At 35.5% G+C, this 16,996-nt stretch overlaps 1 protein-coding gene across 1 annotated transcript; it reads right to left on the bottom strand.

The window, feature by feature from the left end:
• Positions 1-1,782: 1,782 nt before the first annotated feature.
• On the bottom strand, positions 1,783-16,645 carry TYRP1 (tyrosinase related protein 1; the record flags this gene model as incomplete). The annotated part of the gene is made up of 7 exons (XM_082843388.1): positions 1,783-1,988; positions 2,839-2,985; positions 6,022-6,201; positions 8,395-8,562; positions 11,398-11,602; positions 14,321-14,643; positions 16,261-16,645. The coding sequence occupies 7 exons, from the start codon at positions 16,643-16,645 to the stop codon at positions 1,783-1,785; spliced, it is 1,614 nt and encodes a 537-aa protein (XP_082699514.1).
• Between the last annotated feature and the right edge of the window lie 351 nt (positions 16,646-16,996).

Here is a 16,996-nt window from a genome sequence, read left to right as displayed (position 1 = left end):
TGCTTGATACATGTTTATGAAATGAGTACTTAGTAAATCTCCAAAAACATGAAGTAAGGAACTCAGTTTCATTGATGTTTATATAAAAATAAACCTTACATTATACAACAATTTATCTGAAAAGCTTTGAGTACATAAGATTTTAATAAATCAAAATGTATTCGAGAGAACCAACTGAGTAATCCTCTTTGAAAGTTAAAACAATATTATTGTTATATACATTCTCTTTCACTAACATGTTTTGTCTGTTTATCTTGTGTACATAGCCTGAAGATTGCTTAATAGCAGGAAACCCAGTAACCAATCAGGTGTATATAACTTTAATCTTGTTTCTGTTTATTGAGTTGGGAATATGAGACTACCCATTTTCTATAGTGTATAATTATTACTGATATTATTTCTTTTTAACCAATTTTCATTAAAATGTTTGTTCATATAACCAGCCTATAAGAGTTCTTCATTGGGAATATTGTTTCTGTAATACAAGATCAAAAAGAGAAAAAAATATTTTGTTAAAAGATAGGAAGAAATTAAAGAATGACGTTCTCGCAGAATTGTACAGAAAAGGGGGACTGATGAAATAATATTTTAATATTTTATTTTGAAAATATATAAAAGGCTGATAAATGACAAGAAAATGGTATTTGAATTAAACACCATGAACTGATGCTATTTGTAGAGCACTATGACACATATTCTCTACATTTATGCCTTCCTTGTGGACCTCTAAGAAACTAGAAGAGGAAGTGGGAGGTGAAATGCATGGATGGGTAGTTCTTTTTTCAGTGAATTGAGGTAGGAAAACACCGCCGCAAGCATAGGCACTATTGACAGTCTTTTAAACAAAGTAAAGCTTTTACCTCTCCCAAGTGTGACAAAGATTGTGATTTTGTTGTGGCCTTGAACCTTAAACTGAATAATATAGGCTGATGATCAAAGGGGAAGATCAGTTTGAAAAAGCTAATTGGGATCCCATTTATAATGTCACATAATTAATTTAAACTACAAATGTAGCTTCCTTTATATCTGTTGGCCAGTGTCAATGAATGGAAATGTATTTACATCTTGACATTGTAGAAATGTCTACTCTTTTTTTTTTTAAATTTTTTATTGAAGTGTAGTTGATTTACAATGTTGTGTTAGTTTCTGGTGTACAGCAAAGTGGTTCAGTTATACATGTATATACATATTCTTTTCCATTATGGTTTATTATAGGATATTGAATATAGTTCCCTGTGCTATACAGTAGGACCTTGTTGTTTATCTATTTTATATATAGTAGTTTGTATCTGCTAATCACAACTCCTTCTGTATCCCTCCCCCACCCCCTTTCCCAGCTGTAACTGAAAGTTTGTTTTCTATGTCTGTGAGTCTGTTTCTGCTTCGTAAATAAGTTCATTTGCATCCTACTCATGTATTTTAATCAGGGGTTTACGATCAATCATGATTTTTCTTTACCATATGAACAAAGTACAACAACTTATTTATATTGTCATATAGTTGACCTTCAAAACATGCCCCAAATCTTCATACTATCTGCTTAAATACCATAGAATGGGTGCAACCTACCATTATAAATAGAACTGAAAAATAGAAAACATTGAAAATATTGTGACTTTCCCCAGTTCTGGAAAACAGTATCTGGTGCTTTGAATTCCAGCATGTGCATGCACAAGGACGGAAGTAACAGAATGAAAGAAAATACAGTTACTAACTCAACCTATTATTTTTCAACCATATGGTTTTATGATAGTAATGCATAAGAGAATATACCACTTGTAATTACACCACAGACTGATTAGGATTCTGGATTTTTTCATATTCTTCAACATAGTGTTGATACTGATCAGTAAGGAGAGACTGATTTGCTTCATCCATGTTTCTTCTGGCACGAATCAGACAAGAAGCACCCACAAAAATGACTGCAACCAGTAATAAAGCAGCAACTACCGCTATGGTAACAATCTCAGAAATACTAAAATTCCGACCTGTGTGAAAAAGAAAACGAGAGCAAAAAATAAATAATAAAACAGTTGCCACCCCAAATTGGATACCCTAACAGAGGCACTGTTCCAGGCACTTTACAAAGTACTCATATTTAATTTTTATTGGCTACATCGCCTGTTATGGCACCTGGCATCTTCAAAGCACTTTCCGATTTCTCATAGTGAGCCCTACTGGGATAGTTATTATATTCATTCTAAAGGAAATGATGGCTCAGAGTTTGAGTCACTTGCCCAAGGTCATTTGGTTAGTATGCAGTAGATTGGTTTTGGAGCCCAGGTCTTTCAGGATCCAGATCCTGTGCTCTTCCACTGTACCCCACTGCCTTTGTTAAGAAAGGTATTTAAAATTAAATCAGAAAGTTTTGAATTTCAAAACCTCAGAAAAAACAGCTCAGAATATCTCCATCTCTTTTTTTTTTTTTTGGCTAAATAAACGGAAGCAACATTATGTAGTAGAAAAATAAGGGCATATTACACAGGGCTAAGCTCAAGACTCATTCTCTATACTCGCTAGAAAGGTGATCCTTGACAATTACTCCCTCTAAGCCTCGTCTTCCTTATTTGTAAAATGAGGATTTTAATGCTTGCCTCAGAGGGTTGTAAGGATTAAATGAAATAGTGTGGTATGTAATCAGCTCAATACCAGGTCAGAGTGGGCTCTCAACAAATGTTAAATTCAGTCTCTTTATCCACAAATAAAAATTCAAATGAAAGCTTCTAAATCCAAGTGGAAAACTGTGGATTACTTTATCTCAGAAAAATGTGATTACTTTAAGGGTGACAAATTTGCTTTCGGAAATTTCCACAGTAAAAATACATTTTCAGTACTCACTTGACCATTGAACTTCATAAGTGTATCCCAGGTTGTCTGGAGCAGTAACAAACATTTCTATGTTGGTAATTGGAGGCCAAAATGGTACCATATTGTATTGTCTGTTATGTCCAATAGGGGCATTTTCCAATGGAAATGTGGATATATCTAAAATATGTCAAAGACACCTTGTTAATAGACAAACTCAAGCTAATATTAATACATTATTATTATGTTCTGAAGGTGACCCAAAGTATTCAAGGGTAACATTAAAAATTCTTTCATATTTTACACTGAGTAAAGACATAAAAATGTTTCACTACAGCAGAACAGGGAATTGCATAAAACAGAGCTCAGATGCTTTGAGTACAGCACTAACATGCCATCCAGTACAAAAAGAGAGTTTAAAAATAAGGAAATTTTAGTCTTTTCTTATCTATAATGATCATTAGTTGTTTTACTTTTATATTACAGAAACTAATTTGAATAAAATTCATTAAACTTACTTTTCAAAGCTAAAGAAAAGATTGGACCTGTAATTTGCTGTAGTATCATCTATGATTTAAATATGAGAGACACTGTAGCTAATGAGGTTTGTCCTTGACTATGACTATTTCTGTTTAGTATTTTTCATTTTTCTGTTTAATTAGAGAAATAAATATTAACTTATTCCCTGGGTTTTACTCAGTTAACAAAAAGCACTTAACACTTTGAATCAAGGTCCTAGAATCCTATTTGCTTCCTGCCGCCTTTCATCTTTCTACTTAAATAAAAATCATAGGCATTTATATTATTAGTAAGTTTCTGTTATCACAGATAAAAGGAGTGATATACTCTTTGTGACAAAAGATCATTCCTTTTTGTTGTTGTTGTTGTTTATATTTATATTGGTACAATTAAATGCCAAATGGAATGTCACAAAACCAGAGTTGGAAGTGGGTTTGGGTAGGACATTAGTGGAAATACATTTAAAAGAGCTGAAATATGTGAGAAGGCTAGTGAAATGTTAGGTTTTCTGTTCGCAAGAAGTATATTACCTGGACAGTCACTGTGATCCTGTGAAGCACAGGAGAGTATTTTAGCATCTACTCTGAAGAAAAATTGATCATAGAAATGGCAGGTAGTGTTTATATTTTTGTAACTTTAAATTTAAAATCTAGTGATTTTAAATGTACTATGAATTAATGCTAATTAAATATTTATCCACTGAAATCTATTGAGCTCCTGCTAATGCCAGGCACTGATCTAGGCACATGGGGTATAGCATTAAACAAAAGACAAGGTTCCTGGCCTCAAGGCACTACTCCTATTAATTATTTGTTAAAGTTAGATGTTAAAGCTAATAACTTAGATCATTTTTAAACTTCCCACTTCATCTTTACTGAATTGGCCTCAACCTAGTCCAGTTACAGCTGCATAAAAAAGTTATGTCCATTAAAATAAGTGGAGGAAAAGAAGAAGAATAAAAATAACAATAGCAATTGGATTGCAATGTTGCTTCCCTGTGTCAGACCCTTCAATGGCTCCCCTTCTGTCTTAGAATTAAACCCAATGTCTTTAAGGATCTGCCCCGTTTTCTCTCTGACCTTGTCATCTCCCTCCGTTTTCTCCCCACTCCCCACTCTGCTCCAGCCACAGTGGCTCCTTTGTTCCTTTGTCTTGGGAGCGTTTTTCTCCATATACTTACGCAGTGCTGCCTATCCCCTTTCCTGATTTTACTTGTCTACAAAGACTTTCCCCCATATAACATACTCTATATTTATTTACATATGCTTATTGTCAGTTTATACATTGCTGTCTAGTTTCCAGCAGTGTATGTTTAACAAAAGTTTGTTATGTTCATTTCTAAACCTACTAATTCTAGTTATTTGTTATTGAAATAAAAGTAATATAACAAAACACATGTAAATCGATAATTATGATTGTAAAAAGAGGAGGATGTTGTTTTTATAATAAATAAATGGAATGCTTTGGAAAGATTTATTAAGAATAAGTGGCTGCAACGTTGCTATAGAATTAGGAATGAGCAACTATGATTTTTAAGGGTTAGGGGAGCATTATGAAAATTTAGAATAATACTGTACTCAGATTGCATCACAGGGGTTGTTAATTTCTTGTTTCACTTTAAAGAAACAGACACTGTAAATTATAGACAATTCATTATGGTTGTATGTATGTATATAAATACACATGAAAAATCAGATGGAACTCCAATCAGTGAATTCATAGAAGATTGATAAGTGAATAAATATTTGTATTTAAGCTATTTATTTCTTAAATTGTTTTCAGATGAAACAAACTGTTTTGACCAACTCATCAATTAATGGTCCAAATCAGGTTAGATTAGCGGTTTCTCTTATATTCTCTCTCTCTCTCTCTCTCTCTCTCTCTCTCTCTCTCTCTCTCTCACAGACACACACACACACACACACACACACATACACACACAGCACAGAAGTAAGAGATGGCTGAATGAATAAATGAATCAGTAGATAGTTAATCTCCAATATTATGTTTATGTGCATGACGAAGTAAAGGCACATAAGACAAAACTTAGAACACTTTTAAAATGTGAAAATTTATGATGTTTTAACCAGTAAAAGCACATTCATTGTTTGAATAGTAATACAACCCTCTCAGCTGAGTGAAGAGAAAGTAGCCTTTAAATAATATTTTAAAAATGCATTACAATGAACTTAAAAGAGATTTTCTACAGTGTGATATAAAAACTAACATTAACTTTTCAAGTTGAATAAAATTTCCATTTGTGAGAGGCCGTAAAGTAATAAGAATCAGAACTGTGGATTATGAGTGTATTTTTTCCGTCTTTTGGGGTATCAAAGAAGAGCTCTTTAAGGTTTTTGCATTCATATTAAAAAACAATGAGGATGTTCATAGGAAGATATGAGAAAGAAAAATTGGGGAAACATGGTAGTCATCTTTACATGGTAAAAAGGAGAAGGGATTACCTTTTTAGTCCTATTGAATGTTAATAAGTATCCTCTTACAATTACTATTCTGAGAGACTTCTCATCTGCCTTTTCAGAGTGGTTTAGAATAGTTGGAAATGGCTAGATATTAGAGCTATTTTATCCTATTGTTAAGTGTAGTTTAAATGTGCCAGATGCTTAGCCTAAAGTGGTAACTATGCCATCTGAACAACTCCTTTGCTGAGCCTGCAAAAAGCATATGAAAGAGTTTTACCAGCAGTATATCTCCTCAGCCATTCATCAAAGACTGCATCAGTGAAAGTATGTAGGAGGACAAAAATCGGATCATTGGGAGATAAATGAGTTTGCCCCCCGGTTCCATTCAGGAATAGATGAGCCAAATTGTGAAGGCTTCGCACAGTAGGGTCATACCTTCCTGTGGGATCACTGTAACCTAGATACAAAAACAAGGATGAGACTAGTAAAAACCATTACACATGTCTAACTTTTCAAGTCCAAAGCAGTGATTATATTGGGAAACAATTTTTCCTAAGCTTGTCAGGCCAATTTTTACCTTAGTGTAATAGCACTGCTTCTCTGTACCTATGGTTGGTGACATGTGTTTGCTGTACCGAGAGCTAGGTTAGTTTGAAGCTAGTGGCATGGCATTCTAAATGTAGCCTCTAGGTTAAAAATAATGACCTGCAAAGACTACCAGTCAAAATATATAGAACACTCTATTTTGACAAGGGTAACATTGGTCTACATGGAAATAAAGATAGTGGAAAGCTCTAGCTTCTACAAAAACTGTTGATACAATTGGGAGAACACCACTCTGATTGTCCTGGAGCTTAAATTGCCAGATGTTACTTTAGTCTCCTACCTTATTCCTTTTGAATGACTGTCAGCATGTTTATTTTTAGAAAATTATTTTTGTGGAGAAGTTACAGTTTCTCAGAGCTTTCTTACCATCTCTATGCTAGTTTTAAATATCTGAAAAGACTGCTGTCAAAACGTTTATAGAACTTTTGAGAATGATCTGTATTCTATATATATATATCTTCTCCAAATACATTTCCATATTATATATATTTCACATATGGATCATATATATATTCCCATTTTATATATAATCCACAGATTATATATCTATTATATATAATATATACATTTCCCATATTATATATAACATATATATTTCCCATATATACTCACATATATATATTGTTCATGAATACATATTAGAGAGAAGACAAGGATAGATCACAAACAAAAATAGATGGTCTCTGATGTGGGATGGAATTACAAGTGTGTGTAGTTAGCTTGAAGGACCAGAGCGGGGATAGCAGGGAAGGGCTGTATATTATAAAACAAAATTAGAATTTGAAATACATTAACTCAGTTGTATAATTATAGTTATTCATTTACTCATTTTTTATATGTTTATTCCATTATTTTTTGACTCATAAAACGTTTAAAGATTGTAATGTACACAGCAGGTGGTTAAGCTCTAATCTTTTCATGCATTCTGTCAGGAAATCAGTACAATTTGTCTTTTGATTGAGCATCAGTAAGACACAATCTGCAAATTCTTTATGAAATCACTACTTATAGTCTTAGTTTATAAATACCGGCTTAGTCAAAATACGGTTATTATTTATTGAGTCTTCTCCAAGTCAGTGTATCATTGTAGTTATGAAAATTAACATAAAGATAGGAAAGAATGGCAGATAATTTTGATGATAAAAGGGGAGATAATTGAAAATCATTATCGGATCTATACATCAGGTATCTCAGATTATGGGAAAGAGAGATCTATTCCCTTTTATTGGTTGGGGGGAGGGCGGTCTAACATGTGCAATGCAGTATTTAAGGTAAAATTTGACAATAACAAGTTTATAATAAAGTTAAATGTGATTCTACTCTTTTAAAACTTTAAATATGTATCATGAATAATTTAGAGGTATCAAAATTTATTTTATAAAGTAAATTATTTTATAAAATAATTATAAATGAAATATAATTTATTTTAGAGGACTTAGAAAATTTGGATTTGAATCTAGCTGGATATCTTTGGAAATTAATTTCACTTCTTTGGACCTCAGTTTCTCAGCTTTAAAATACTTTGAATTAAGCAAGGAAAACCAAATTAAATATCTCTAGATGCAAGTTCTAATTTTTATAGATCTTAATAAAAGTTGCAGGATGATACCTAAATAAAACAGGTGTCCAAACCAGGCGTTAGTAGATGGCAACTTATGTTCAGGATTTTTTATTATATTTTTTAAGAAAAAAATTAATAATCTCTCCAAGTCTTGAATATTATTTGCCTATACTAGAATTTGATATAGTTATACACATATCGGCCAGCTACCTAACAGAAATTTGAGTTTAATACCTTTTAGGTATTTTAACAGAATCATTTCCAAGGGCTTCTCCTATGATAAAAAGTTTCAGGGTCTCACACTTTTCTTTAAGAAAGTTCTTTTTTTGAGCAGAGAATTGTGATTATATCATAATAGGCGGCCCTATTCACATAAACTTACAGGATCCTTATGGCATTCAAAGGTTTTTTTCAAAGAGATTTGAATTTGAATAGTTTTCCGTGTAACAACTAGGTCAATTCAGAGCACCGATTTTTACTTGCCTTCCACTGTGTTTCGGAAACTGTTTGTAGAAGTGGAATAAAAAGGAGGTGTGTCAAATAAACCAACTTCCAAGCACTGAGTGACATCCTGTGGTTCAGGAAGACGTTGCACCATTGGTCTAGCCACATTTCCAGCTGGATTTCTCCTAATTGGCCTACCCTCAGTGCCTGGGGAAAAGATGGGAAACGGTGAACATGTATAGAACATTTAGAGATCTTAGCTTTGCTTTTCAAATTTGTATACATAGCACGAACACTGAAAAACAGGGTTTCCTTGGTAGAAGAGAAAATTTTTAAAGTGCATATTTAGTGGCATTAAAGTGAGGAAATAAGTTATCATGTCCAACTTCTGTGAATAGGGAAAATATGTGATACACAAAATCACCTGAGAAAAAAGATGATCACAATAACAGATAGAGGTCCTTGTATTTGTTAAATCAACATATGCTTTTTTCAAGAGAACACATTAAAATGAAAATTCCATGGAAAATTAAATCCTACCAACATAATCTCATAAATCAGAACTCTACACTGAAATCCATATTGCATACACATATGAAATTTTGTACTTGAATGCTCTTTCAAGCCTTCAGAGAAATAAAGTTAAAACAACCTTAAATCTCTTTGGGAAGCGGTCTGTATTGCAATCACCACATATTTTTCAGCAATTAACGTGGAAAATAATTGAAACATTTTAAGGTCAGTAAGATAAACAGGTAAACAAAGAGCTGCTGTACTAGGGATAATAGGTACCCCTAGAGATACAGAGATGCCTTTGGGGAGACAGGGAGGGAGAGAAGGAGAAATAGGGAAGGGAGGGAAGGCGGGGGTGGGAACGGGGGAGAGCGTAAGTGAGAGAATCAATTCTTCCCAATTGGATGGCTTCAGGAAGCCTTCATTAGGTAGAGAGATTTGCAAAGAGCCCTGAAGGACTGAGGAAAATTGCCAGAGGTGAAATAAGACAGATTTTTCAAGTCAAGCATTTTAAGCAGAGGTAATAGTAAAAGAGATAAGCTTTCTTCTATGCATCATATAAGCCCCATCGGAGCACAAACTCTTTTCTTGATCACCAGTGTGTCCTCCAGTCTTGATCCAGCACTGGCATATAATTAAAGCTAAATAGTTGTTTGGTGTATGTTGATTTATGAAAAGATGAGGTTGATTGTACAAGAGGGCCTGTTAGGTGAACAGCTTGCCTAGGGTATGTGGCAATGTAAGGGTGTAGTGGATGGCGGGAAGGATAGGAAGCTAGACAAGAACTGTTTTATTTATTAGGCCAGTGAAAGAAAAAAGGAAAATAACATTTTATTGAACACATATTAATGTGTCTGATATGGTATCACATACTTTAATAAGATATCTGATTTAATCCTCACGGTAATTCTTGCCTCTCTCTACTTTTCTTCTTGGATGAAATTATCCATTCCTGTGGTTTCACTGATCATCTTTTACAAGACACCCATACCTGTACAGCTTTAGATCAAACCTTCCTTAGACATTGCATGCTTATGTCCTCATATGCTTTCTGGACAGTATCTTTCCAGTATTCCATAAATGCACCAAATTCGGTATACTGCAAGAGTTAATTATTGACATCTAACATTCTTCCAGCCACTAAAATATCACCTTTAATTCATCACATGAAAAACATGCTCTTTCTTCACTATACTTCTTAAATTTGCTTTCTACTTCAGACACTCTGAACTTTTCATTCATTCCTGTATGGAAATCCCACAGGACTCCAATCCATAGGATGTTAATAGGTGCAATGGCAGAAGTTGTCCATGTGCAAACAAATTAAAAAAAAATCACAGTCAGAGAGAGATGAATGTTTTGGTATCTAAAGACATACTGATCCTCAATTTTATCTCATTCAGCATGCCAAACAAAGTTTTATTTTAATTTTTAAACTTCTACAGAATAAAATTTTATATACATTTACTTCTCTTATTCCTATATATGGCTAAATAATTTTCTAATGGTGAAAAATCTACTTAATTTCTTTGCTCTATTTAAAATATTCTCTATTTAAGTTACAAAGTAATTTAATATTTGGTGCCTAAAGGAATATGTGCAGAATAAATGTTATTAGTATAATAATAAAATAAAAAATAAATTCCAATAATTCTAGTTTTTATATGGAAGAACAAAGTTCAAAATAGCCAGACGTGCCTGAAGAAGAAAAATAAGATGGGATAAAAAGACTCTGATAATTAAGACCTTCTGTTAGCAGCAAGAGAGACGGTAAAATAGGATCTAAGGAAGAGAACAGAAAGCTTCACAGGAGCTGATCCACATAGGACAGAAACGTGACCTGTGGCAGAGATGGCATTCAGACCACTGGAGAAAGGATGCTAGGAAAACTGGTTAATCATTCTCTTTTTGTATTCACTTTGGGAGAGCTGGAAAGAGCTAGTTGGCAGACATCTTCTGTACAGTATCTTTCTTTTATTAAAGGCATCCTCCATGTCACCTTTTGGTTTTTTAACCTTCTGACCAGATTAACATAATAGTAAAAATAATATATTATAATAACATAAAATAGTAGTAATAATCATTATACAATAATAATAGTAATTATTATTATATGTATTTTTTACTCCCAGGGCACTTCCAACTCTTTCTGCATATTTCACATTTCCTAGGGAAACATTTTCTGTGAAATTCCAACACAAGACACATGACTACTAAGCAGTGCTAAGCTTACTAAGAGGATTAATTAATACAGAATAGACATTTCCAAAATAAGAAAGTGAGCAATGCACTGACCAAGTTGTTCAAGGAAAGCAATGGAAAAATGTATAGGCACTTTCTTTTTCCCCTGGAGCACCCCAGATTGCCTTGACTGTCCTAGGTACTTAGTGAATATTTGTACATCAACTCTCCATAATAAACGTCGATTTTAGTCTGAAGTCCTTAGTAGAATGAAGAGCCTTCAGGCAGCACATTTAATCACTTTACCTAACAGGCAATTCTGAATCCTAGTTGTCATTTGGAACTTACTGTTACAAAGGGTTCCCAGGGTATCATAATCTTCCAGGGATTCGCAGACCACTCGCCATTGAGAAAAGATGGAGTTCGGGCTTATAAGAGTGGAATCAAAGTTGCTTCTTGATCCCATCAAGTCATCGGTGCAAATGTCACAGGTGTTCTTCCCGGTGGCAAAATTCCAGTAAGGAAGGGAGAAAGAAGTATCCTGCAACATTTCCTAGATCACAGAAACTCTGTTAGCATTCTCTGCTTTTGTTTAAAATTCTCCCTTTGCTTGGTTTACTCCCTGGCATTCTGTTTCTATTAGTTCTCTTCAGCCACTTAGGAACCAGTTAGTGTGTCAGTGGTGTCTGAAGGGCTAGAGGACTTAAATACCTTATTTAACAAAGCCTCAAATTTACTACAAGAAGTCACTTGGGCACTAGAGGGAATGAAACTCAACTTGTTATACAGAAGTTTCTGCAAATGCTTTGGGGAGGTGTCTTCCTTTTCTTTTTTAGGCAAGTAGTTACATTTCTGTTGGTTTTACTAAAAATTATCAATAATCACTTCTACACTTTGACATTTCCACTTCCTTCCATTTTCTTATCTCTAGTTCAAGCATGACTAACTCCTGATCTGGCGCCAGACTCAGCCTTGAGATATATTATGTGAAGCAGTGCCTTTTATTTTGTTTCTGTTTTTTAATTTAACCAGAACAACTTCAGGCATTTAGATTCTGGTTTGGCCACAGACTACAGAGGCTCTTTCACACTTGCCTTATCTGCCGGGGCACTGAAGGTGTTTTACTTAGAGACCCCTGCTTCAGAATCTAAACTATGAAGACTCAGGCTTCTGCTAGAAACTAATACAGACAGGAAATGCTAAACTGAAGCAGAATATTTCTCTGTGCACACTGTTATTTAGACCAGAGACCTAGTTTCCATTTAGAGCTGATCTCAACAATTTTAAAAATGCTGGACTCAAGATCACATGCTTATTTTACTGGGTTCCTTTAAACATGTATTTATTGTACTTGTTATTTCTCATCCCTTTAAGCCTTTAGTGAGCTATATTTAGAGTGTGGAATATAAATGTAGGGATTGCCCTTGTTTTATCTCACAAGTATTTAGTACATATGTACCTTTTACTTTTAAACCCTTTCTAGGAAGCATTTCCTTGTCCTCGGGGTATTTTAGAGGGTCAGAACTTTCCAAGGTATTCCCCAGTTATTGATCTCCAGAGCTTTAGAGTCCTTATTTAGAAGCCATTGTTCTGGTTCACAAAAATTAGTGACAGCTTCTAAGGGATCATTAAGAGTCAGTTTGTGGTTCAGCAACTGGCATCTGGGAGCTGGAGCAGATTCATGTGGCATTTCAACTGTGCGTTACATTTAGATTGTAATTTGTTGGATCCCTTGTGCTGTTGGGTTTTAAAAACGTAAGTCATAGAGGTTGAAGCTTACGCAGGCAAAATTGAAGCTTTTAGATACTTTCCACCTGCCCTTTCATTTTGGTGTACCTGGGGGAAAATGACTTGAAGGCAAGAAGAGCTCGAGTCGATTACAAATGACAGATTTATCTACTCATAATCTGAAAAATGCCTTGAAATCAGAGCTATAAACTATGAAGTTCAGAGTATCAGATGAATTCATTTAATCACTCTCAAATTGCATATGGATGGACTACTTACATGTGAATATTTTGTTCTGTATTTTAGTGCATTAAATCTCTCCCTTCTAACCATTTATTTTCTTGGATAATGCTGGGCACAAGCATACTGCGAATCAATATGGGAATCTGCCCTCGGATATTTTTAGATTAATTTTTAGATTTTAATTTGTGGGGAGGGATTCATTGCTGTTATTTCATCTAGAAAACAGGTTCAGTTTGTGGATTTCCTAATTGAGATCTAAGAATTTTAAAGGGGCTAGGGGTTAGGTTGGGGTTAGCAGATGTAAGCTGTTATATACAGAACTGATAAACAACAGGGTCCTACTGTATAGCACAGAGAACTATATTCCATATCCTATGAATACCATCATGGAACAGAATATAAAAAAAGAATGTATAGATATGTATAACTGAATCACTTTGCTGTACAGCAGAAATTAACACAACATTGTAAATCAACTGTACGTCAATAACAAAAATTTTTTTAAAAAACTTCATTTAAAAATAACAATACGTTTCTTAAAATATAGAGCAGTTAGTAAAATAAACAATATGAAAGTATTTATGTTAACAGATACTTTAATGTGGCTTTAGCTTATCTGATTAAAAATAAGCAGGAAATAACTTTGTTTTGAGCTTCACTTTATGCCAAAAAAGTCAATGCCTTTTAAATTAAAATGATGTCTGACCTATGGGATGTTGTTAGTAGGTGTCTTCTATAAGCCTCAAAGTGGTAGGGGGCATGGAAAAAATGGAGTTCAATTAAAATATGACAATATAAATGAAAAATAATTTTTTTCATAATTTAAACCCCGTATCATATCAGAACGAATCATCAACTTATAAAGTGAGCTATACATTTGGGACTTGGAAGACTGAGAAGTTATACACACCTGCCTCATCCAAACCAGGAGGAGGTATTGGTTTACATTTGAAAAGGGAGACACATCAAGTGAGAGTCCTTCATTGCAAACTATATGAGGGTTATTTTTTCAATGACAGAGCTGTAGAATATGTCCAGTGCTTTAATTCACACCTACAAATATCTCAGTTGGCTTCCTCATCACTGATGACTTTCTTTTCACTTCACAAAGGGTAAAGATTAATTAATAAGGAAGTAATTAGCATAGGGAGAAACTTAACAGAATGCCAAAGGCAGATTAATAATGTGCAATCGCTTTGTCATCGCCTGTTTTGATCATTCGGAACACAGTGGATCAACAACTTAGAAACAAGTCACCTCCTCTGTAAAGGATATGAACATGGCCATGCCTCGTGCATACCTGCATGTCTCTCTCCAGCTGCAGCAGGTGGTACCTATGCCATGTGAGAAACGCTGGTCCCTCATGAGAGAAATCCACTTCACCAAAGCTTTCCTGTCCTGCCCCCAGAAAAGTCTTTTTGACTGAGTAGTAGTGCGTCCAAACAAAGTAGTTATAAATGGAAATGTTCTCAAATTGTGGGGTGTTGCCATCTGGCCCCAATATTTCTTCTGATCTCCTGGTGGCAATGACAAACTGAGGGTGAATTGTACGCTTTGCCATATCCAGGGCCCGGACAAAGCGGTTCTTTTCTTCTGTACTTAAGTCCAGTAGGTTTCTCCTGACTTTAAGGGTACAAAATTCAAACGTGAAAACATCTGCAGTGTGGGCATGGGTAGACAATGCACACAATCATCTTGTGACACCACGTCCCGTTTACCCGTGAATGATAATTTACATGTGTGCTCACATCATTTTATACTTTTAAAAATACCCCTTGCTAAAGTCCCTTCTTCAGGCCTGCCTTTTGTCTCTCTCTTCCCCTCCCTCTCTTTCTCTCTCCAACTTACTCTAGGATTCCTATGAGCTTTCCTTAATCTTACCATGGACTTTATGATTCTCTGATCCTGTTATATTGATTTCTGCTCACTATTGGCATATTTCTTGGAATTTTCTACCTTTTTAATATCATAAATTTTGCAAAAACACGGTATGCGGTATAGTATAGTGGTTAAGACCAGAGCCTCATTCTATGACTGCACATATTTCTCTAAGCATCAGTTTTTCATCTGTAAAGTGTGTGTAAAAATATCCGCTTTATAAAGCTGTAAAGACTAAGAGGACACACATAAAAAGCACTTAGACCAGAGCCTGGCTCAGAATAAAGACTCACCCACAGACATAGAGAACAAACTTACGGCTACCAAAGGGAAAGGGGGGGAGGGATAAATTAGGAGTTTGGGATTAACATGTACATACAACTGTACATAAAATAAATAACAAACAAAGATGTACTCTGTAGCACAGGGAACTATACTCAATATTTTGTGATAACCCATAAGGGAAAAAAATCTGAAAAAATAGATATATATGTATAACTGAATCACTTTGCTGTAGCCACAACATTGTAAATCAGCTATACTTAAATTAAAAAAAAAAGGGGGCTTCCCTGGTGGCGCAGTGTTTGCGAGTCCGCCTGCCGATGCAGGGGACACGGGTTCGTGCCCCGGTCCAGGAAGATCCCACATGCCGCGGAGCGGCTGGGCCCATGAGCCATGGCCGCTGAGCCTGCGCGTCCGGAGCCTGTGCTCTGCAACGGGAGAGGCTACAATGAGAGGCCCGCGTACCACAAAAAAAAAAAAAAAAAAAAAGGCTCAGTAAACGTCCCCTGAAACTCTTGGTCCCATGTTTGGCACAAGGAAAACAATGCAGTATTGCCAACTGTTACTATTTAAAGCTTTCTCATTTATTGTCATTTAGGCTGCAGGCCAGGCTCATCTTGTAAAATGGCTGAACTTGATCATCAGAGCAGGAACCATCCTTGTGGTCAGCAAGGGTAGTGGAAGAAGCTCATCGATTAGAGCTGGACACATCTCAGTGTGAATTCCAGGTTTACCACATACCAGCTACATGGACTTGACCTTTCGGAACCTCACAATTAACATAACTATCTTGCAAAGTTACTGAAAGGTCCAGTCATAAACACCTAGCACAGTTCCTAGTATAAAGGAGTTGCTCAACAAATCTTTTGAAAGGAAATGTTATTAGAAGACTTGAGGTTCACCTTCAACTCCTTAAATCAAATACATTTCTCAGCCTCTCTAAGCCTCAGTTTCCTCAGCTGTGAAAAGTAAGTCTTGAGCTTTATGATTTCTAGGAGTTCTGAAAGTTCAGTTGGTTCAGGATTCTGTAAGTGTGTTGAGTTCCACGCAGAACTGTGCATCCATTCACACCCCACTTACCTATGAGAACCCTCTGGTCACAGGCAGCTCCTCTCCATCCAGGACGGCAGGTTCCACAGTTGTATCCTGAGAAATTGCCAATGCAGTGGCATGTCCTGTTGAAGAAGCGCGTGGGCCAGCCCTCTCGGTCATCTCTGCCATCATGTGGGTACTGGGGGCCGTGGGGTCGGGAGTCAGCTGTCACCACTTCACACCTGCCTCTTCCCGATGAGGAACCACAGCGGTCAGTCCCAGGCCCAGACAGTGGGAACAGGTCTGGGCAACACACGCCATTTCTCAAAGCCTCGATGGTGACACACTGTCTTGGGAATTGAGCCCAGGCCTGCTGGAAAAAAAGCAGGGCCAAGAAGATATAGCCCAGAGAGAGGAGTTTGGGAGCTTTCATTTCTGCTTGAAGCAAGAATGCAGTACAGGCTCTGGTTTTCAGCCCTTTGTGTAGAGCCCGAGGCACATAGATAAAAATCAAGCTGAAAAGGAAAAAGCAAGATGAAATTATGCAAGTTGTTTTGTACTGTTATAAATGGCATGAGACCCTTCCCAACCCACCTTCAAAATGCTTTTCATACCTGTAAAATGACATTTCAAAAACTAATCAAAATAGTAATTTACCTTTAAAAATTTGACATGTATAATACCTACATAATTAAATCTCCTGTCCTCGTCATTTAATTTTCTTCATTTTAAATTTCTATTTATATAAAAAAATACTTATCCTGGATGTCATTTATCAAAAGCA

Source organism: Leucopleurus acutus, assembly GCF_964270905.1.
Source record: "Leucopleurus acutus genome assembly, chromosome: 7".
Taxonomy (NCBI): Eukaryota; Metazoa; Chordata; class Mammalia; order Artiodactyla; family Delphinidae; genus Leucopleurus; species Leucopleurus acutus.
Note: the sequence above shows the minus strand (reverse complement) of the source record. Positions and strands in the feature narration are given on the sequence as shown.